Genomic DNA, 23,813 nt, shown 5'->3' with positions numbered 1-23,813 from the left:
GGGTGTAGAGAAAGATCAGTTCAATATAAGTTAAAGTTTACTTATTAGTCACAAGTAAGGCTTACATTAACACCGCAGCGAAGTTACTGTGAAAATCTCCTAGTCGCCACACTCCTGTCCGGGTATACTGGAGGAGAATTTAGCACGGCCAATGCAGCTAACCAGCATGTCTTTTGGACTGTGGGAGGAAACTGGAGCAACTGGAGGAAATCCACACAGACACGGGGAGAATGTGCAGATTCTGCACAGATAGTGACCCAAGCTGGGAATCGAACCCGCGTCCTTGACACTCTGAGGCAACAGTGCTAACCATTGTGCCACCATATAGTATATAGGGCATGGTATATGGTAGGTCCATTCAAAAACCTGACGGCAACAGGGAAGAAGCTGTTCTTGAGTTGGATGGTACGTGATCTCAGATTTTTGTATCTTTTTCCCAACGGAGGAAGGTGGAAGAGAGAATGGCTGGGGTGCATGGGGTCCTTGATTATACTGGCTGCTTTCCTGAGGCAGCAGGGAGTGTGGACAGAGTCAATGGATTGGAGGCTGGTTTGCTTGGTGGGCTGAACTATGTTCACAACGCTTTGTAGTTTCTTTGCGGTCTTGGTCAGAGCAGGAGCCATAACAGGCTGTGATACATCCAGAAAGAATTCTTTCTATGGTGCATCTGTCAATAAAAACACAGAGGCAATAGACTTTCTAACCAGGAGGGAGATGAGTCCATCATCCAGCAGGTGGTGGAATATCCAGATACCTCCCTGAAAAAAACCCATCTCAAATTGCATCAGAAAATAGCTGGGCACAGCACTGTCCGAGATGGCAGTGCGTGATAAGCAGACACTAATCCCCACAGCAGAGTCCTGCATTACAGGGACAATAGAAATTTTACATTGCTGTGCATTCTCTCAAAGAACTGACATTGGAAGCTAACTTGGTGTTGACTGATAGAAATCAGAATAGGGGATTTCAATCTTGCTGATTGGCATAGTCTTTATTCAGCAATCTATCCTATATTTCAGCTTAGAATGCAGTATTTCTGCTCTCAGACTGTTCTCTCTGTCAAATTGATTTCACACAAGGGGGAAGTCTTGTTGAGAAGCAGTAATCTGTGAACACCACTGCTTTAATTTGGTTCTGACCATCTCTTTGTAACTGAGTTAGCCATCATCCAATTTTTGTTAGACAGAGTCAATAAGAGTGATGTAACTGAGGCAGCTAGATAGAGCTAAGGGACAAATACATGGTTGCACTATAGAATCCCTAGAATGCAGGAGGAGGGCATTTGGCCCACTGAGTCTGCATCGACAACAATCCTGTCAGGTCCCTATCCCCATGCATTTACCCTAGCCAGTCCCCCTGACACTAAGGGGCAATTTAGCATGGCCAGTTGACCTGGTCTAATCCTGTTCCTATTCTTTTTCAACTGTGCGAATATCCAAGCATTAACTGTTGTTAGAAAACCTCTTGCTTTACTTGCACAACATGAGGTAAATATGCCTATTGTTGTTTAGTTAACTGTTATAGAACAGTGCAGCATAGAAGAGGAAGCCTTTAATGTTTTAAGTTCCTATTAATTGCATTTTCTTTGGAACTTTCAAGCGGTTATTGGATAGGCACATGGAGCGCACCAGGATGATAGGGAGTGGGATAGCTTGATCTTGGGTTTGGACATAGCTCGGCACAGCATTGAGGGCCGACGGGCCTGTACTGTGTTGTACTGTTCTATATTTCTATGTTTCCCCTTAATCCTGCAATCACTTGCCCTTCAAGTTTTAACCTGAATTGCTTTTGTAAGTTAGTATTACACCTGCTCCCATCTTGTTTTTTCTGTTAGCACCCCACTACATTAAGAAGAATTTTGTTTTCTGGCAACTCTGATGCTTAGTCTTTTTTTTTGCTTTATTCTTTCATGGGATGTGTGCAATGTTGACAAGGCCAGCATTTGTTGCCCTTAAACTGATAGCTTGCTAAGTAATTTAAGAGTGAATCACATTGCTGTGAGTCGTGATTTATTATTTGATGGGGGTGGGCTTCACTAACCAGGTCAGCATTTGTTACCCATCCCTAATTAGTTATATATAGTTAAGAAAGCCCACCAATGCCTCTACTTTCTCAGAAGACTAAGGAAATTTGGCATGTCTACAACTCTCAACAACTTTTACAAGCAAGTCTTAGATAAATTTTTGAACTGCAAAGGAATTGAGGGTTACAGTGAGCGGGCTGTTAAGTGGAGCTGAGTCCATGGAAAGATCAGCCATGATCTTACTGAGTGGTGGAGCAGGCTTGAGGGACCAGATGCTCCTAGTTCTTATATTTTTAAAAATTTGTTCATGGGACATGGGTGTCGCTAGCTGGCCAGCATTTATTGCCATCCCTGATTGCCCTTGGAGGGCAGTTGAGAACCAACCACATTGCTGTGGCTCTGGAGTCACATATAGGCCGGACCAGGTGAGGACTGCAGATTTCGTTCCCTAAAGGGACAATAGTGAACCAGATGGGTTTTTCCAACAGTTGACAATGCTTTCATGGTACCAAAAGAGAAAACGCTGGAAAAATCTCAGCAGGTTTGGCAGCATCTGTAAGGACCTGCTCAGATTTTCCAGCATTTTCTCTCCTGGTTTCAGATTCCAGCATCACAGTCATTTGCTTTTATCCAATGGTTTCATGGTCATCAGTAGATACTTAATTCCAGATTTTTAAAAAATTATTGAATTCAAATTCCATGATCTGCCATGGCAGGATTCGAACCCAGGTCTCCCAGAACATTAAGTTTCTAGATTAATAGCCTAGCAATAATACCACTAGGTCATCACCTCCCTTAAGTTCTTAGAACATAGAATGTTACAGTGCAGTACCAGCCCTTCAGCCCTCGATGTTGCGCTGACCTATGAAACCAATTTAAAGCCCATCTAACCTACACTATTCCAATATCATCCATATGTTTATCCAATGACCATTTAATTGCCCTTAATGTTGGTTACACGACCAAATCTCATTTGCCCGATCAAAATCGTTACAGAAGGGTCGACTATAAGAGGGGCACAAGTTTAGGGGGAGAGGGATGAATTTAGGGGAGGGGTGGGGGAAAAGCTTTTGCATTTATATAGTGCCTTTCACAACCTCCCTTTACATCCAACATTGAGCAGATAGCCATATTGCTGCCATTTACAGGTCCAAGTAACAGGCGATCGAGGAGGTTGCCCATCCTGATTGTCTGCCTCTCTACTGCAGCTACGTTTGCGGTCAGGTGTCCCTGGAGAGGGAGTATGCGGCGTCCACAGGCGCAATTGACACCTTCCGTGCCCATTGGGCATTGCAGGGGCTGAGGTTCATTATTGATCTTAATAATCACGTTTTAATTTGATGTTTTCAACTTTCCTTTTGTGCATTGATTTTGTTTGGGCAGTTCCCCCTCCTTTAGGCGAGATGCACTTTTTATTTTCTCCTGATTTAACTTGTGTTTGTTTATTTGGTTTGACCTTAAAGAGCCAACATTGTACACTCAGTCCAATGTTGCCATTGACGTTTGCCCCATTCATTGAGCCCACGTCCTAACTGATCCCGCCCCTCCTTGGCGCTGATTGGCTTGGCGGGGCGTGCCCGTGAATGGCTGCTGTTACTGTCAATCTGACGTCCGGCCCCGCCCTCGTCCTCCTGGGCGCCTGCGCAGCGCGGCATCGCCCCCTCCCCCACCCCTTGGCCAGACAATTAAAGCCCAGCCAGCACGTTCGGGTGTACCGTCGAGACAAGCCACGCCCCCTCCTCACTCTCCATTGGTGCGAGCGTCGTCGAGCGAAGCCGGCGATTGGTGAAACCGAACGTCCGTCAAATCTACCCCTCCCCGCCCCCTCTTCCGTCATCAATCAGGTTAGTGTGAGAGGTACCAAGGTTGGAGAGGCGGAAAAAAACAAAATGGCTGCGGCGGGGCGGTGCCGGGTATTATAAATATACAACCCAATAAATAAACAACAGCACGCCGCTGCTGACAGGGAGCTTTATGATCTTAAAAAAAAGACATGGGCAATTGCTTCAAGTCGCAGACGGGCGATGACATCTCACTGCTGAATGACTCGGGCGCGGCCGGCGGCGGCGGAGCCCCGGATTCGGAGGCGGGCCCGGGCTTGGTGCTGGCGCTGCCGCAGCCGCCGCCTTCAGTGCTTCACCAGGTCGGTGAGGGGGAGTGGGGAGATACCGGGGGGGGGGGGGCGGGAGATGGGGGGGGCATGAGGGGGCACGGAGGGTGGGGGGCGAGGCGGGGTGGTGGGGCGGTGAGGGAGGGCTTGGAGAGGTGTGGAGGGGAGGGGGTGGTGAGGGGGCAGGGGTGGGGAAAAGGGGTGGGTGAGTGGGGGGTGCGAAGGGGTGGGCGAGGGGTGCGAAGGGGTGGGTGTGGGGGAGCAGAGGGGTGGGGGGAGGGATGGGGGGAGCAGAGGGATGGGGGGGTGCGAAGGGGTGGGGGGTGGGTGAGGGGGAGCAGAGGGGTGGGGGGTGGGTGAGGGGGGAGCAGAGGGGTGGGTGAGGGGGAAGCATGGAGGGGTGTGGGGGGGAGTGAGGGGGAAGCACGGAGGGGTGGCAGGGGGCATGGGAGCGAGGAGGGATGGGTGTGTGGGTGAGAAGGGGCAGTGTGAGGAGTAGGGGGAGGAGGTCGGGAAGGCAGTTGAGGAGGAGGAGGAGGACTTTATTAATAGAGTTTTGGGACATGGGCGACCAGGGCAGGTTGTTGGAGATCTGGACGCCTAAAACTTGAAGCTCTCGACCAGTTCTACTTTGCCCCTGTTGATGTAGACAGGGGCATGTTCTCCTCTACGTTTTCTGAAGTCACTGACTATCTCCTTTGTTTTGTTGATGTTGAGAGAGAGATTCTTGTCGTCTAACCAGTTTGCACCCCATGCAATTCTTTATTGAAGCCTTTTTAATTAAAAATAAGCTTTTGTGGTTATAATGCACCTTTTGCAACCCATGTAATTCTTTATCTAAACAATTCTAAAAATAAATTCTTGCCTTTATATGACAGTGCCCTTTACAACCTCCCTGTAACTAAATGAAATATATTTTTATATATGTGTTTTTAACTTTTTTAAATATATTTTTTGCAATTGTATAAAGCTTTTTACAACTTCCCTTTGCGTAAACCTGCAGTGGTTATGGCAGTGCAACATTCCTTCACTACTGCACTGGAGTGCCAATGTGAAATAAAAACAAAAAAGATTGGAAATATTTAGAAAATTATTGCAGCATCTGTGGAGAGAGTACAATAAGAAGTCTCACCAGGTTAAAGTCCAACAGATTTATTTGGTTTCAGGAGCTTTCGGAGCGCTGCTCCTTCATCAGGTGGGTGGAGAGTTGGATTCACAAACACAACCACTCTCCACTCATCTGATGAAGGAGCAGCACTCCAAAAGCTCGCGATATCAAATAAACCTGTTGGATTTTAAACTCGTGTTGTGAGACTTCTTACTGTGCCCACCCCAGTCCAACACCGGCATGGCCGCATCTGTGGATAGAGACAGTTAATATTTCAGATCTGTGACCTATCACCAGAATGTTTCTCTTAGAGTAGGATTCACACTCACAGCCATGCAGTTTCAGGAGGTGAGAGTCATAGAGCCCTATAGTGCAGAAGGAGGATATTTGGCCCAATAAGTCTGCACCAACTACAATCCCACCCAGTAACCCCATACCTTTACCCTGCTAGTCCCCCTGACACCAAGGGGCAATTTAGCACAGCCAGTCCACCTAACCCGCACATCTTTGGAGTGGTACCCACTGAGCCACAGCCGGGACTGGAGGGACAGCAGAAGCACGACCTGATAGCTTCTTAACTCACTGCCAGAATGGTTCAAAAAATTTGATAGGTGCTACAAATAATTGCAACAAATTTAAATCAGGGTGCTTTCTAAATACTAAATTCAGCACAACAGTGACTCTAACTGTTTGTAAACCATAGAATACTTCCCAAATAATCAAGTCATAGAAAATGCATTGCTAAACTAGAAAGAGTGCAAAGAAAATTTATGAGGATGTTGCCAGGACAGATGGGCCTGAGTGAAAAGGCGCAGTTGTCCGGGCTAGGACTTTATTCCTTGGACTGGGGTGGCATGGTGGCACAGTGGTTAACACTGCTGTTTCACAGTGCCAGGCACCAAGTTCGATTCCCGTTTGGGTCACTGTCTGTGTGGAGTTTGCATGTTCTCCCGTGTCTGCGTGGGTTTACTCCGGGTGCTCTGGTTTCCTCCCACATGCTGGCTAGGTGCATTAATCCAAACAAGCGCCAGACTGTGGTGATGAGGGAAATTTCACAGTAACTTCATTGCAGTGTTAATCTAAGCATTACTTGTGACTAATTAACTTTAACGTAGGAGTATCAAGGTGTGTATAAAATCATGAGGGGCATAGATAGGATGAACGCAGAGTCTTTTTCCCCAGGGTAGGGGAATCGCAAAATTGGTGGGTGTAGGTTTAAGGTGAGGGGGGAAGATTTAAAAAGGACCTACCTGAGAGACAGCTTCACACAGAGAGTGATGCGTATGTGGAATGAGTTGGAAGAAAATGTTTGAGGCAGGTACAGTAGCAGCTTTTAAAAAGCATTTGGATGACTATGTGGATGGGAAGAGATTAGAGGGATATGGGCCAAACATGGGCAGTTTAAGCTAGCAGGGGAGGTAGCATGGACCAAAGGACCTATTTCCATGTTGTGTTGCTCTGTGACTTTTAAGTGCGTTAGGAGACTTGCATTTCTATAGTACTTTTTTTCAGTCTCAAGACGTTCCATTTTGCAGCGACTTAAGTATTTTTGGCACAGTAATAGGTATAGTTTAGGAAGCTGAGTTGTGCACAGCAAGCTGCCACGAACGTGACCATGACTGGATCATTTTTAGGGTTAACTATTGGTCAAGGACACCAGGGAGAGCTTCCTTGCTCTTCGTTGAATAGAATTGATCCAGGGATCTTTCACAACAACCAGATAGCATAGGCAGGTCCTCAGGTTTAACATAACAGCAGAATCATGGGCAACGCGATGGCACAGTGGTTGGCACTGCTATCTCACAGCACCAAGGACCCTGGTTCGATTGCCAGCCTTGGGTCTGTGTGGAGTTTGCACGTTCTCCCTGTGCCTGTGTGGGTTTCCTCCCACAGTCCAAAGATGTGCGTGTTAGGTGAATTGGCCATGCTGAATTGACCCTACTGTCAGGGTAAATGTGTGGGTGGGAATAGGGCCTGGTTGGTGGGATTGTGGTCAATACAGTCTTGATGGGCCAAATGGCTTCCTTCAGTACTGTCAGGACTCTATGATTCAAAATACTGCAGATGCTGGAATCTGAAACAAAAACAGAAAGCTGGAAAACATAGCAGATCTGTCGGAATCTGTGCGGAGAGAATAGAGCCAACGTTTTGAGTCTTTTTCAGCGTTTTCTGTTTTTGCCTCAGGTCTGACATCTCATCCAGACGATGGCAGCCCTGTCAGTGTAGTGCTCCCTCAGTACCACGGGGGAATGTCAGACTGGACTTTGTCCTCGTGACTCTGGAGAATATTTTAAAAGATTCCAAGTTTCCTTCTGCCTTAAGGTTCATTTGATGGCTAGTGTGTCATGCCACTGAGCCAGAGAGGGCAAAAGGTCCACGTTTGATTTGTGACTAGCCTGGGCAGCCCGGATGCTTGTGTGTTGGTACCTATTGGTGTGAAGGTTGTGAGAAATTGGGCAGGTTCCTGCTCCTATTCAGTACTCATGGCCCAGGCTTGAATGGGGCAGGTTGTCGATTTTCTATTATGCACTTCACAGTCCATAGACTCAAAACACAAAGAATGGAGGACAGTCAGTTCCCTTGGAACTGTGCCCAGTGAACATGAGCAGAGTTTGCCAAGGGGGTGGCACAGTGGTTAGCACTGCTGCCTCACAGCACCAGTGAACCTGGTTCAACTCCTGCCTTGGGTGACTTTCTGTGTGGATTTTGTATGTTCTCCCCATGTCTGCATGGGTCTCCTCCAGGTGCTCCGATTTTCTCCCACAGTCTGAAAGACGTGCTGGTCAGGTAATTGATTTGGATTTGATTTGATTTATTATTGTCACATGAATTAGTATACAGTGAAAAGTATTGTTTCTTGCGTGCTATACAGGCAAAGCAGACCGTTCATAGAGAAGAGAAGAAAGAGTGCAGAATGTAGTGTTACAGTCTTAAGTAGAGTTTAGAGAAAGGTAATTTAGTGCGAGGTAAGTCCGTTCAGAAGCCTGATGGCAGCAAGGAAGAAGCTGTTCTTGAGTTGGTTGATATGTGTTCTCAGACTTTTGCATCTTTTTCCTGATGGAAGAATGTGGAAGAGAGAATGTCTGGGGTGCATGGGGTCTTTAAGTATGCTAACTGCTTTTGAGACATCGAGAAGTATAGACGGAATCAGTGGGAGGTGGGAGGCTGGTTTGAGTGGTGGACTGGGCTTCGTGCACCACCCTTTGTAGTTTCTTGCGGTCTTAGGACAGAGCAGGAGTTGTATCAAACTGTGATGTAACCAAAAAGAATGCTTTCTATGGTGCATCTGTAAAAGTTGGTGAGAGTCGTAGCTGGCATGCCAAATTTCCTTAGTCCTCTGAGAAAGTAGAGGTGTTGATGGGCTTTCTTAAGTATACTGTTGGCATGGGAGGACCAGGACAGGTTGTTGGTGATCCGGACACCCAAAAATTTGAAGTTCCCAACTGACCATTTCTATTTCGTCCCCATTGATGTAGACAGGGGCATGTTCTCCGCTACACTTCCTGAAGCCGATGACAATCTCCTTCATTTTGTTGACATTGAAGGAGCGATTATTGTCACCGCACCAGTTTACCAGATTTTCTATCTCTTTCTTGTACTCCGTCTCATCATTATTTGAGATCCAACCCACTATGGTGGTCGTCAGCAAACTTGAAAGTTAAGTTGGAGGGGAATGTGGCCACACAGTCAAAGGTGTATAAGGAGTATAGTAAGGTGCTGAGGACACAGTTTTGTGGGGCTCTGGTGTTGAGGGTGATTGTGGAGGAGGTGTTGTTGTTTATCCTTACTGATTGCGGCCTGTGAGTTAGGAAGTTCAGGATCAAGTCACAGGGAGGAGCTGAGCCCCAGGTTACGGAGTTTGCAGATGAGTTTCGTGGGAATAATGGTGTTGAAGGTTGAGCTATACTCAGTAAATAGAAGTCTGATACAGGTGTTTTTGTTATCCAACTATTCCAGGGTTGAGAGCAGGGCCAGGCAGATGGCGTCTGCTGTGGACCTGTTGTGGCGATAGCCTGGATCCACTACAGTTCACCTGTCTGGGAGGCCAGAATTGATTTGTGCTATGACTGACCTTTCGAAGCACTTCATAATGATGGATGTCAGAGCCGTTGGAAGATAGTCATTAAGGCACGCTGTCTGGCTTTTCTTTGGTACTGGGATGATGGTCGTCATCTTGAAGCAGATAGGGGCCTCAAATTGTTGTATAGAGAGGCTGAAGATGTCTGTGAATATCCCCACCAGCTGGCCTGCACAGAATCTGAGTGCTTGTCCGGGTGCCTCATCTGGGCCAGTTGCTTTCCTTGGTTTGTCCTTCAAGAACGCTGCTGTGACGTCAGCAAAGGAGAACTCGGATACCAATTCATCCAAAGCTTCCGGGGTGGCGGGCATGCTCTCGCTGATCTCTTGCTCAAAATGGGCATAGAATGCATTGAGCTCAACAGGGAGGGGTGGTTTATGCCTGTGATTTTATGTGCCTTCGTCTTGTACAATTGGCCGTGCTAAATTGACCCTTAGTGCCCCAAGGTTAGGGGGATTAGTGGGTAAATGTATTGGGAATAGGGTGGGTGGTGGGCCTGGGGTAAGATGCTCTGTCGGAAAGTCAGTGCAGACTTGATGGGCCAAATTGCACTGTAGGGATTCTAGTCTAGTAAAAAAAAATCGATGTGAACACTACTGCAACTAGATGCTGGTAAGAATTTCTGAAATTATAATAGTTCAGTTACATTTCTGAGTTATTATTCAGGCGTTCTAAGTGGGTTCAAGCTTCATTCCTTATAAATTACTGTTTCTCGTTTCTTCAAATTCTTCCATTCAGAGCAATGGAAGCACACATTCTGAAAGATACCTTTCCTAATTTTATTCTTGATCCAGTCAGAGCAACTGTGCTCAACTCATTTGTGGGACATGGATGTCACTGGCTGGGCAGCATTTATTGCCCATCCCTAGTTGCCCTTGAACCCAGTGGCTTGCTAGACCATTTCAGAGGGCAGTTAAATGTCAACCACATTGCTGTGGCTCTGAGTCACATTAGGCCAGTCCAGGTAAGGACAGCAAATTTCCTTCCCTAAAGGACATTAGTGAAACGGATGGGGTTTTGCAACAATTGACAATGGTTTCGCGGTTAACAGTAGATTCTTAATTCCAGATACTTTTTTTATTGACTTTCAAGTTCCACCATCTGCCGTGGTGGGATTTGAACCCGGGTCCCCAGAACATTAGTTGAGTTTCTGGATTAATAGTCTAGAGATAATACCACTGGGCCATTGTCTCCCCCAAACTCCAAGCAGTCACTCGAGGCCAGAATTGAACCTGGGTCCCTGGCGCTGTAAGGCAGCAGTGCTAACTGCTATAAACCATGCTGCTCTATTCCTTATTCATTCCTCTCGCCCTTTCAATGTAGCTTTTTATTTCTTTCATCACGGTGCTTCCCGCCTTTCCTTTCAAATGCATCTGTTGATCAACCGTTTGCATGAGGGAAGTGTCTGAGAATGGCATTCAGCAATATTGTTGGGACTGAGTGGATGGAACTTTAATCTGCACCTGTCCCAACTACCAGATCTGGGAATGCTGTGGAATGAATGAGAGTTAGGGAACGGTTTGGCGCTTTTCACTTGTATTTCAGATGTTGGGTTTAGGAGCAGGGCGCTCAAGCAATCAGAATTAACAGATTTGGTATCTTTGGAAATGTGCAACATCTTGTGCTATTCTCTGTGTTAATAGGATGTTAAGTGATTGAAAGGCAGAAGCATAGGAACACAAGGCTATTCAGCCTCTTGAGCCTGTCCTACTATTCGTACAGATTGTGAGTGATTACCTCCATCTGCTTGCTTTGGTTCTGTGACTTTTTAACAGCTAGTAATCATAGTATCCCTACAATGCACAAGCAGCCATTTGGCCCATGAAGTCTGCACCCAGACCCTCTCCCCTGACTTATCCACATAACCCTGCATATTTACCATGGCCAATCCACCTAACCTGTAGGAGGAAACTCCAGGGGAGTATGCACATTCTCTCCCTGTTTGTGTGGGTTTCCTCCGGGTGCTGCTGTTTCTTTCCACACTCCAAAGATGTGCAGGTTAGGTGGATTGGCCGTGCTAAATTGCCCCTTAGTGTCCGGAGGATTAGCAGGGTACGTACGTGAAGTTACAGGGATAGGACCTGGATGGGATTGTTGTTGGTACAGGCATGAATGGCCTCCTTCTGCACTGTAGTGATTCTAACAGATTAAAGGGTTGCAGTTACAGGAGTGAGGTGTGAAGGTGTGGGGCAGAGTTATGGTGATGCAGCATTGCGAATAACATCTAGGACCTTGGCTATGGGGATGAGCTGCACTTGGCCATGAGCACCACTGCTGTAAGGAGGGTAACACTGTCCAAAATGTGGGAAAATATAGTCTGCCCACAATGCAGAGGATGTTATTTCTGCACTTTAGAACATCAAGCCCCAGAACTGACCACCGTATGGCTTTTCTTTTGCAGACAGGATTGCTACAATAACAGCAGGCTTATAGAAGACCAGAGTCGAGACAGTAAAGCCAGTGAAGACCAGAGAGTGCGCGACACAGAGAGAGAGAGAGAGATAAAGCCACGGGCTTAGTGAGAAAGGGAGACAGCGCATCATGGCTGAGAATAAGAAAGAGAGGAACAGAATTCGGGAGGAACAGAAAGGGAAAAGGGCTCACAGAGAGCAGAGCACAGTAAGTGAGAAATAAGTGCTTTGACTGGTGGGTTTACTGAAGCCACTTTCACAGCAGCCAGCATTGAAAAACTTCAGTACTTGCAGATTCAGCTGAAAGCTTTTATGATGAGCTTTTAATAAGATGAAATCCGATATGTGGTGTAAATCCGTGAATACAGAGCAAGTGTTGTGCCAGCAGGCATGCTTTGCCTCAAATTGTTATTCATGGAATCATACATTGCAGAAGAGGCCTTTCGGCCCATCGAGTCTGCACTAACATTTGACCTCCCACCTGATCCCATTTATCAGCACTTGGCCCATAGCCTTGAATGTTCTGACATGCCAAATGCTCATCCAGATACTTCTTAAAGGATGTGAGGCATCCCACCTCCACCACCACCCTCCCAGGCAGCGCATTCCAGACCATCACCTCCCTCTGGATAAAAAAGCTTTTCCTCTCATTTCCCCCCCACCCCCCCAAAAAAACCTCCTGCCTCTCACCTTGAACTTATGTCCCCTCATGACTGACCCTTCAGCTAAGGGGAGCATTTGCTCCTTATCCGAAAGAGAAAATACTGGAAAATCTCAGCAGGTCTGGCAGCATGTGTAAGGAGAGAAAAGAGCTGACGTTTCAAGTCCAGATGATCCTTTGTCAAAGCTAAAAGGCGTAGAAAGTGGGAGATATTCATACTGTAAGGTGAGGGAATGGAAGATGAGTCCATAGCCACAGAAACAGGGGAAAAAGCTGTCAATGGCAGTCCACAGAATAAAAGGTGTGAATGGCCAAACAGCAGAGAAACTACAGTGAAAATGTTGGGAGGGGGTCGGGGGAATGGATGGCACAGAGGTAAGGTTTAGAAAAGGGAAGGGATGTAAAGTAGGGGAAAAGAGTGGGAAGAAATAAAAGGTAGAGAACAGTAAAAACAATTAAACAAAATAGAACGAAAACAAATCATCTGAAGTTGTTGAATTCGATGTCGAGACCAGAAGGCTGTAAAGTGCTTAGCCAGAAGATGAGATGCTGTTCCTCCAGTTTGCGTTGAGCTTCTTATCCACTGTGTCCGTGCCCCTCATAATCTTGGACACCTTGATCAGGTCACTCCCTCAGTCTTCTCTGCTCCAACTGAAAACAACCCAAGCCTATCCAACCTCTCTTCATAACTTAAATGTTCCATCCCAGGCAGCATCCTGGTGAATCTCCTCTGCACCCCCTCCAGTGCAATCACATCCTTCCTATAATGTGGCAACCAGATATGCGCACAATACTGTGGCCCCTTCAAAGTTCTATACAACTCCAACATGACTTCCCTGCTTTTGTAATCTGTGCCTCATTTGATAAAGGCAAGTGTCCCATATGCCTTTTTCACCATCCTACTAATATGCACCTCCGTTTTGAGATCTGTGTGATTGCTGAATCTGCAGTGGCAATGAAAATAACCATGCGGGCAAAAGGACAGTTGGGTGATGTGAATCTCTGACCTCCCAATGGGGTGAACAGGATATTTGGCCTTCCAGCCTCTGAGGTTGGATGTGGTGGAGTCTGTGGATGGTGGAATTTACCTGAGATCCCTGCTCCTGATCGCTGTCCAGTAACCCCTATCCTGCTGGGAGATGTAATCTGTAGAATGCTGAGTGAGCACAGGCCCTTTCATGCTTGCAGCCTAACAGCCCATTGATTCTCGCTCTTGAAGCCTCTGGATCACTTAGCATTTAAAAAAAGAACAAGGTGTCATAAGAAAAGTCCTGTTATATACGGTGAGTTGTCAGGATTTGGCATGTGCTGCCTGAAGGGGCAGTGGATAACGATTCAATATTATCCTTCAAAAAGAAAATCATAGAATCCCTACAGTGCAGAAGAACGCCATTCAGCCCATTGAGCCTGCACTGACTCTTACCCAGGCTAACCACATAATCCCATCTATTTACTCTGCTAATCCCCCTAAACTATATATCTTGGGACACTTAAGGGGCAATTTATCCTGGCCAATCCATCTAGCCTGCACACCTTTGCACTGTGGAATGCAACCAGAGCACCTGGAGAAAACCCACACAGACATGGGGAGAATGTGCAAATTCCGCACAGAGTTGTCCAAGGCTGGAATCAAACCTGGGTCCCTGGCTATGTGGGGCAGTAGGATAAATAATTTGTAGGAGAAAAAAATGGCAGGGATATGGAGAAAGTCCCACACTCTTGCACTAACTGAATTGCTCTTAGAAACACATACTCATGGGCTGACTGGCCTCTTGTGCTGTACTACTCATTGATTTGGATGGGATGACACAGCAGGTCATCTTGCTGAGTGGGCTCCCGAGGGCTCTAATCGTCATTGGGGTGTGCCCAATAATTCTAACATGCTTCTTGCAATACTGAATACTGTTGGTTGCTGTGTTTCTTTTGCCACAGTGGGGTGCAGTGAGTAATTTCAGGAAGATACGTGACTAGTCCTTGAATGTGCAGTGTTGTGCATTGTGGATGTCAGTTATTCTCACCTTGCTTGCACTAAGCATGGTAATAGCAGAATGCCATTGAATATCAAAAGCAACTTTACTCCTTGCTTCAGTATTGGTGTCTGTAGTCCAAATCTATTTGCTTCATAAACACACATCTCTTTCACTCAACCCCCAGGTTGTGGGCCTCACTGGTTAGGCCAGCATTTATTGCCCATACCTGAGAAGGTGGTGATGAGCTGCCTTCTTCAACCACTGCAATCCATATGGTGTAGGTACATCTTGTTAGGAGGGGAATGGGGATGGTTGAGAGAATTGAATGATGCAGTGCTTTACAAATTCGTTCTTACACCAGAGCTCTAAACCTGCTGCAAGGTTTGGTCAATTTTAGAATCATAGAATCCCTACAGTGCAGAAGGAGGCTATTAGCCCCATTGAGTCTGCACTGACCACAATCCCACCCAGGCCCTATCCCCATAACCCCATGCATTTACCCTAGCTAATCCCCCCCTGCCACTAAGGGGCATTTTAGCATGGCCAATCCACCTAACCCACACATCTTTGGGGTGTGGGAGGAAACTGGAGCACCCAGAGGAAACTAACGCAGACAGGGGGAGAATGTGCAGACTCCACACAGACAGTGACCCAAGCTGGGGATAGAATGCTGGTCTGTAGTGCTGTATCACTGTGCCATCCAGAATACACTCTGGTTTCTTTTAATCCTATAAATCTTTTGGCGTCACAAGTAGGCTTGCAATTTTAATTTAAGTTTTATTGGCTATCGGTGAACCACAGCAAATGCTGACTCCACTGGCCACAGGGAAGCCTCTGTGCTAACCCCACCCCTTTCCAACACTTACCCATTGCCTTTGTTTGCCTCCTCTGGCCCCCTTCACTCCAAGTTCTGATACTTTATTCAAATAGTGACTACATGATCTTCCCTGTCCACTCATTCAAAGTTAGCCAAGATCTCGGTTAACTGTCTCATCTGAAAAACAGCACCTCTGGCAGAGCAGCATTCCCCTAAGAGTCCAAAGCTGTTAGGTGGATTGAGCATGGTAAATATGGTGATGAGGGGGTGGCCTGGATAAGATGCTGTTTTGGAGAATGGGTGCAGTCTCGATGAGCCCGTTGGGCTGCTCCTACACTGTAAGGATGCTATGGTTCAAAGAGCTCTGCTGGAAGCTTCAGTCAAGATCATGTGCTGTGGTTTCTTGAGTGGGTCTTGAACTCTTGACTCTGTGACTCAAGAGGCGAGAGTGCTACTTGCTGAGCCACAGCTGGGCACTCAAACTGCTTTGAAGCCTGGTTCTTTGAGGGTACTGAAACTGGGTGTGGTGGAGGGGCTGGGGAAGCAGGAAGTTGCACAAGAATAAGGATCTCCAAAAAAAAGCAGCATCATTTACGCAGAGCAGTGCCCAGGCTAAAGATGTCACAATTCAGTTGCCTAATGCCATAGCTATCTAAGTGTTAAATCAGAACTTGGAACAGCTGAGAGGCATGCACAGTGTATTGAGGATGAGTGGTGAAAGGAAAGCGATGACTTCACTACAAGCGACTTCTATGTTCCTCTTTTATTCACACTCTGTTAATTAAAAAAAAGTGACCTAGTTAACACAGTTGAGTAATTTATCAGGTCTATTAAAACACCATTTTCAGTTATATATTTCTGAATTTATAATCTAGTTTAAAGTTTATTTATTGTCGCAAGTAGGCTTACATTAACACTGCAATGAAGTTACTGTGAAAATCCCCTAGTCCCCACACTCCCGTGCCTGTTTGGGTACACTGAGGGAGAATTTAGCATGACCAGTGCACCCTAACCCGCACATTCTTTTGGACTGTGGGAGGAAACCCATGCATACGCGGGGAGGCATGCAAATTCCCAGAGACAGACAATCTAGGGAGACAGACAGACACATGGACAATCTAACTATGAGCCCTGAGTTCTGATCATTTTGATAAACAGTGGTGAGTTTCCAGAGTATAATTGTTGGCTTAATGTTCCTGTGATATTTCACCCAGTTTCTCCGAATGCCCCTTGGGGAGCAGTTGCTTTGTTAGGTGGTGTGTGCGTGCTTGCATATAGTGCTAGCAGACTGTGCCTGCTGTAGAAGGTATTTTTTAAAAATTCTTTCACAGGAAATAGGCATTGCCACCAGTGCCAGCATTCGTTGCCCAATCCTAGTTGCCTCTTGAGAAGGTGCTGCCGTTTTGAACCTCTGCAATTCAGTGTGGTAGGTGCACCCACTGTGCTGTTAGGGAGGGCATTCCAGGATTTTCACCCAGTTGTATACTTCGGAGTTGGCATTGTGAGTGGCTTGTAGGGGAAATTGGAAGTGTACTGTTCCCATGCATCTGCTGCCCTTGTCCTTCTCGGTGGTAGAGGTTGAGTTTGGAAGAAGGAGGAGTCTCGGTGAGTGGCTGCAGTGCATCTTGTAGATGGCACACACTGCCACTATTGTATGTCAGTGGTGGGGTGAGCAGATGATGAAGGTGCTTGTCATTTATGCGGGCTCCTTTGCCCTGGATGATGTCAAGCCTTGTTGGAATATTCCATCACACTCCTGATTTGTGCCTTGTAAATTGTGGACAGGGTTTGATGAGTTACTCTGGACAAATTCTCAGCCTCTGACCTGCTCTTGTAGCCACTGTACGTGTAGGGCTAGTTCTGTTTTTGGTCAATGATAACTCCTAAGGTGTTGGTAGTGGGGAATTCAGCAATGGCAGAATGGATTTTCCCATCCCTGTTTATCTTTTTATTTTCTCGTTGGGTGCAAGTGCCATTGGCAAGGCCAGTATTTATTGTCCATGCCTCATTGCCTTTGAGAAGGAGGTAGTGAGCTGCCTTCTTGAAACTATAGAGTCATACAAACTTGCAGCATTGAAGGAGACTGTTCAGCCCATTTGTGTTGCTGCTTTTGCTTGTACATTCCTCATCCTCAATTAGCCGTCCAACTCCTTTTTCAGGCAGAACATCCAGATCCCAACAGCTTTCCATACTAAAAGTCCTCATTCTTTTAAAGTTTATTTATAGTGTCACAAGTAAGGCTTACATTAACACTGCAATGAAGTCACTGCAAAATTCTCCTAGTCGCCATGCTCCGACACTTGTTCAGGTCAATAACCCTAAACCAGTACATCTTCCACACTGTGGGAGGAAACCCATGCAGACACGGGGAGAACATGCAGACTCCGCACAGTGACCCAAGCCGGGAATCGAACCCAGATCCCTGGTGCTGTGGGGCAGCAGTGCTAACCACTGTGCTGTCCCGGTAAAACTCATGCTTTTTAAAAGATCCATTTATAGGTTTTAAGTGTTTAAAGTTTATTTATTATTGTCACAAGTAGGCATACATTAACACTGCAATGAAGTTACTGTAAAAACTCCTTAACCGCCACACTCCAGCACCTGTTCAGGTACACTGAGGGAGAATTTAGCACGGCCAATGTGCCTTAACCCGCATGCCTTTCAGACTGTGGGAGGAAACTGGAGCACGTGGATGAAACCCATGCAGACATGGGGATAATGTGCAGACTCCGCACAGACAGTGGCCCAGGCACGGGATTCGAACCTGAGTCCCTGCAGTGCTGACCACTGTGCCGTTGTGCTGCGCTCTCAGGTACACCCACAGTGCTGTTAGGGAAGGAGTTCCAGGGTTTTGACCCAGTGACAGTAAAGGAAAGGTGATATGTTTCCACGTCAGAATGGTGAGTGTCTTGGAGGGGAGATTGCAGAGGTGGTGGTGTCCCCATAAATCTGTCACCCTTGTCCTCCTAGATGGTAGAAGTCACAGGTTTGGAAGATGCTGTCAAAGGAACCTTGGTGATTTGCTGCAGTGCATCTTGTAGATGGTACACACTGCTGCCACTGTGCGAAGGAGCGAATGTTGGCAATCTTGTTGCATGTCACAGTGATTAACCCCTAACAAATGAATTGCGTGCATTTCAGGAACAGGTGCAGATTCCAGTTTATCATCCAACGCCCAGTCAAACCCGCCTGGCAACTCAGCTGACAGAGGAAGAACAGATCCGAATAGCACAGAGACTCGGCCTGATCCAACATCTTCCCAAAGGCAGCTTTGACCTAGGCAAGGACAGTCAAAACAAAAAGATCAAGGAGTGAGTATGAGTGTGTTGGAAAAGGGAGTTGGGATACTCTGGTTATTCTCTCCTAAGGTGGACTTCTGCTTGAGTGGATGGCCGGAAACTGTTGTCACTGACGGGACAGTCAGGGGACCCAGATTCAAAATAACTGGCAAAATATTCCAGCGAGCAGACTTGGAGAATTTCACACTGTCACTTTTCATGATCCTGAAAGCGCCTGCCTTTCAACGGGGGTATATACTTAAAAAGGAGAAATCTGCAGGGCTGTGGGAAAAGAGCAAGCAAATGGTACTAACCAGATAGCTCTTTCAGAGAGTTGGCAGAAGTATGATGGGCAGAATGGCCTTCTGTTCTGCATGTTTCACACTTAAAATGAGCCCTTAATAGCTTGTGACTATTCCCTGGTCACTTAGCGGATTGGCCCTCTTCCCGGTCTGAAACTGAGCAGTGTGGAATTGGCAGATCCCAGGTTCAGTGCCCGATTTGTACCTGATTTTAACAGGGTGGGTGAGAGTCACTCAGAACGTGCGATAGGGAGGGAGAACATTCAGCTGAGGTCTCTGCTCTATTCGCAATGCGAAGGAAAATGCATGTACCTGGGTGTTGAGTGAGGATAGGATCCGGTTTTAGGTGCGACGTCCTCATGGTCAAATAGTCTGCCGATTTGTCCAGACTGGCGTGTGAGGTGCTGTGACATGGGCAATGTGTCAGAGAGATCTCTGCCAAAAGAGAAAATGCTGGAAAGTCTCAGCAGATCTGGCAGCATCTGTAAGGAGAGAAAAGAGCTGACGTTTCGAGTCCAGACGACCCTTTGTCAAAGCTAAAAGGCATAGAGAAGCGGGAGATGTTTATACAGCAGGGGGAGGGAATGAAAGATGAGACGTAGCCACAGAAATCAGAGGGGCGGCTGCTAATAGCAGGCCACAGAGAGAATATGAAGAAAACAACAGCACAGGAACAGGCCCTCTGAGCCTGTACTGACCACACTGCCCGACTGAACTAAAATCCCCTACCTTTTCGGGGACCATGTCCCTCTATTCCCATCCTATTCATGTATTTGTCCAGATGCCCCTTAAAAGTCACTATTGTATCTGCTTCTACTACCTCCCACGTCAGCGAGTTCCAGGCACCCACTACCCTCTGTGTAAAAAAAAAACTTGCCTCGTACATCCCCTTTAAAGGGGTGAATGGCCAAATGGCAGAGAAATCAACTGTGACAGATGAAGATGTTGGGGAAGGTGGGGGGGAGATCTCTGCCATGTGATTGAGCACAAGTCTATGATCAAGAACAGGGGAAACAATAAATTTTCCAAGCCACATCTCTGTATCCTGTTGCTGCTGTTTACAGCAGGCAGTGTTATATCAGTAACTTCAAGTGCGCAGAAATGGAAGCACTGTTCACTTGTTAGTGTTCTCTCCTCCTGCTAACTGTTGCTAAGGTGAACCTTTCTCCCCTTTGGTTCTTTGCCCCAGTGATCATTATTCACGGGCATGTCAGCTATTCTATACTCCATTTTGATTACAGTGTAGGCCACAAATATATTAGATGTAATTAGTTTTTGGGTGAAGAGGAAACAGGGAAGGTGGCCAGAGTGTGACACTCTGGTTTCCCACTTGCCTAACACTGGAGAGGGAATTAGCAGGTGGTCAATCTGGAAGTTTGGCCTTGCAACACCTTTACTGTTCTGGTTGCTAATTGGCCTCCCTGAAGCACTGGAGGGGTGTACACATTCGTTACAAGACACTCTGTCCAGGAGAAAATCAAAACAAAGATTCGTACAGTACAGAAAGAGACTGTGTTAGCCATCCTTCCTTTGACAGCTCTTTGAAAGATTAGTTACACGGTTAGTTATGCCCATTTGATTCCCCCCCCCCCCCCCCTAAACTTGGGCAGCATGGTGGCACAGTGGTTAGTGCGGCTGCCTCACAGTGCCAGGGATCTGGGTTCAATTCCTGGCTTGGATCACTGGCTGTGCGGAGTCTGTATGTTCTCCCCGTGTTTGCGTGGGTTTAAGAACATAAGAAATAGGAGCAGGAGTAGGCCATCTAGCCCTTCAAGCCTGCCCTGCCATTCAATAAGACCATGGCTGATCTGAAGTGGATCAGTTCCACTTTCCTGCTTTCTCCCCATAACCCTTAATTCCCTTGTCTGTCAAAAACCTATCTACCCGTGACTTAAATATATTTAGCGAGGTAGCCTCCACCACTTCAATGGGCAGAGAATTCCAGAGATTCACCACCCTTTGAGTGAAGAAGTTCCTCCTCAACTCCATTCTAAACTGCCCACCCCCCCATCTTGAGGCCGTGCCCTCTAGTCCTGCTATCCTTTCTGAGCAGGAAGAATCTCTCTACCTCTACCCTATCCATCCCTTTCATTATCTTATACGTCTCTATAAGATCCCCCCTCATCCTTCTAAACTTCAACGAGTACAGACCCAGTCTATTTAGTCTCTCTTCATAGTCCAAACCCCTCATCTCCGGTATCAGCCTAGTGAACCTCCTCTGCACTCTCTCCAAGGCCAAAATATCCTTGCGCAAGTGCGGCGACCAAAGCTGCACACAGTACTCTAGCTGCGGCCTCACCAGTGCCCTGTACAGTTGCAGTAAGACCTCCCTGCTTTTATATTCTATCCCCCTCGCTATAAAGGCCAGCATCCCATTCGCCTTCTTGATCACCTGCAGACTGGGTTTTTGCAACTCATGCACAAGGATCCCCAGGTCCCTCTGCACCGTAGCATGCTGCAGCTTTTCTCCCTTTAAATAGTAATCCCTCCTACTATTTCTGCCAAAGTGGATAACCTCACACTTGCTAACATTGTTCTCCATCTGCCAGGTCCTCGCCCACTCGCTCAGCCTATCCAGATCCCTCTGCAGACTTTCCACACCCTGTGCACAATTTGCTTTTCCACTCATCTTTGTGTCATCAGCAAATTTCGTCACCCTACACTCAGCCCCCTCCTTCAGATCATCTATGTAAATGGTAAATAGCTGAGGCCCCAGCACCGATCCCTGCGGCACTCCACTAGTCACCAACCGCCAATCAGAATAGCAACCATTGATACCAACTCTCTGCCTCCTATTAGACAACCAATCCTCTATCCACACTAACACCTTACCCCCAACTCCATGCCCCCTAACCTCCTGAAGCAACCTTTTGTGAGGCACCTTATCAAACGCCTTTTGAAAATCGAGAAACACCGCATCCACCGGTTCCCCTCTATCTACCACACTAGTCACATCCTCATAGAAATCCAATAAATTCATCAAACACGACTTCCCCTTAACGAATCCATGCTGTGTCTGCTCTATCAAACCATTCTTTTCTAGGTGCCTCGGTATTTCTTCTTTGACAGATTCAAGCATTTTTCCAACTACAGACATTAAACTGACTGGCCTATAATTCCCTGCCTTTTGCCTGCTACCTTTTTTAAACAGTGGCGTAACATTAGCTGTTTTCCAATCTTCCGGCACTTCCCCAGAATCCAGCGAAGTTTCGTAAATAATCACTAAGGCATCTACTATCACCTCTGCCATTTCCTTCAGAACCCTGGGATGCATTCCATCCAGTCCTGGGGACTTGTCCACCATCAGTCCCGTTAGTCTATCAAGCACTACCTCTCTAATGACAGTGACAGTAATCGCATTACCCCGGGTGCTCCAGTTTCCTCCCACAGTCCAAAAGATGTGTTGGTTAGGTGCGCATTGGTTGTGCTAAATTCTCCCTCAGTGTACCCGAACAGGTGCTAGAGTGTGGAAACTAGGGGATTTTCACAGTAACTTCATTGGTGTTACAGTAAGCCTACTTGTGACACTAATAAACTTAAAACTGTTCGGATACACTGAGGGAGAATTTAGCATGACCATTGCATCTAAGCATCACATCTTTCGGACTGTGGGAGGAAACCAGAAAATCCGTAGGAAACCCACACAGATACAGGGAGAACGTGCAGACTGGGCACTGACTGCGACCCAAGCTGGGAATCGAACCAGATCCTTGGTGCTGTGAGGCAGCAGTGCTAACCACAGTGCCACCCCACTGGACTGGGTGCAGCACTCCAGCAGAGATCTAACCAGTAATTTATAAAGATGGACCATAACATTCTACAGTTCTGCCATCTGCATGCTCATATTTTGTATTTTTAAACCATCCTTTCTGCCATCTGCAAAAAAGTGTGTATGTGAATTCTCCCTGCTCCTTTGCCCCTTTACGGTAACATTACACCATTTAAACCTGTGCTTTGTGTTTCTTTTCCCTCCTCCTAGGTGTGTGATCTGTATGATGGACTTTGCGTATGGCGATCCAATCCGGTTTCTGCCATGTATGCACATATACCACATGGAATGCATCGACGAGTGGCTCATGAGGTCCTTCACGTGTCCTTCATGTATGGAACCCGTTGATGCGGCTTTGCTCTCGTCTTACGAGACTAACTGACTTAAACCCGGCCTCGCCAAGCCTCACACTGCACTTTGAATGTCTTGCTGCCAAAAAAAAAAGAGGGAGAGAAATAATGTGGAGGAGGGGGAGGTGGGGGGGGGGGAGAAGAACTGTGCACTCACCAAGACCAAAGAAGTCTGCCGTCTCACTAGATAAACCATAGCTTTTAGGTGTGTACCAGACAGTGCATTTCTCCAACTGGGAAAACCGTCAATTGGCCAAATCTTCTACTTAACACTAACTGGCTAAAAGGGAAGTGATTAAAACCAAAGTGGGGGCAGTAGTCCCACTCTAACAGCACAACAGGTGTTTTAACTTTCTCTGCATGGGCAGTATTAGCTACCCTGCTCCCGGCCCCCCACACATGCACAGGCGCATGTAGAAATGCACAGAGACACACACATACACAGACGCATACAGCACACACACACACACACAGAACTGTGTTGCTAACTGGGAGATGGGGGCTGAAGAGCTTTTTTTCTTTTTGTACTTTTTTTTGACTTTCAGATGGATTTTTCCTTTGCTTTTGCATCGAGGTTCTCGCAAGGTGCCTGCCGCCTCGTGCTGGGAATTAGTAAGTAATGGCAGCTGCCTTGTGCCTCGCAGGGAGCAGGTTTGGGACTGGAAGTGGTCAGGGTAGGAGATGATTCTGCCATGGAAACAAAGGGCACACATTAAGTCTGGAGCCTCTCTCCCTCCGAGGCTTAGTAGTGTCCCGAGAGAGATAGCCAGCAAGTCAAACTATTCAGCAAAAGAGGGTGCATCTTTTTATTTAAATTAATTGATGGGTGTCACTGGGTTAGGTCAGCATTTATTTTCCACCCCTGATTTCCCTTGGGAAGGTGGTGGTGAGCCACCTTCTGTAGTCCATGTGGTACACCTGCTGTTGGATCCTGAC

General features: G+C 46.8%; 1 protein-coding gene across 2 annotated transcripts; it reads left to right on the top strand.

Moving 5' to 3' along the window:
• Nucleotides 1-3,893: 3,893 nt before the first annotated feature.
• rnf11a (ring finger protein 11a) lies at nucleotides 3,894-22,988 on the top strand. 2 transcript variants are annotated; one of them, XM_080216482.1, is made up of 3 exons: nucleotides 3,894-4,166; nucleotides 18,320-18,489; nucleotides 22,738-22,988. In XM_080216482.1, exons 1-3 carry the CDS (start codon nucleotides 4,017-4,019, stop codon nucleotides 22,907-22,909), a joined length of 492 nt encoding a protein of 163 aa, XP_080072608.1. In that variant the 5' UTR covers nucleotides 3,894-4,016; the 3' UTR covers nucleotides 22,910-22,988. The 2 variants fall into 2 exon arrangements, with proteins under 2 accessions (XP_080072608.1, XP_080072609.1); XM_080216483.1 differs by lacking the exon at nucleotides 3,894-4,166 and adding an exon at nucleotides 11,734-11,938.
• The last annotated feature ends 825 nt before the right edge of the window (nucleotides 22,989-23,813 follow it).

Source organism: Carcharhinus amblyrhynchos, chromosome 33 (assembly GCF_965287045.1).
Source record: "Carcharhinus amblyrhynchos chromosome 33, sCarAmb.v2.hapA, whole genome shotgun sequence".
Lineage (NCBI taxonomy): Eukaryota > Metazoa > Chordata > Chondrichthyes > Carcharhiniformes > Carcharhinidae > Carcharhinus > Carcharhinus amblyrhynchos.
The sequence above is the reverse complement of the archived record's forward strand: the minus strand, read 5'-3'. Positions and strand labels throughout refer to the sequence as shown.

Excerpts from the sequence above, each read along its gene's own strand:
- rnf11a (XM_080216482.1), top strand. The coding sequence starts at position 4,017 with ATGGGCAATTGCTTCAAGTCGCAGACGGGCGATGACATCTCACTGCTG. Across the intron at positions 4,167-18,319 it reads CGCCTTCAGTGCTTCACCAG|GAACAGGTGCAGATTCCAGT; the intron begins GTCGGTGAGGGG and ends CGTGCATTTCAG. Across the intron at positions 18,490-22,737 it reads CAAAACAAAAAGATCAAGGA|GTGTGTGATCTGTATGATGG; the intron begins GTGAGTATGAGT and ends CCCTCCTCCTAG.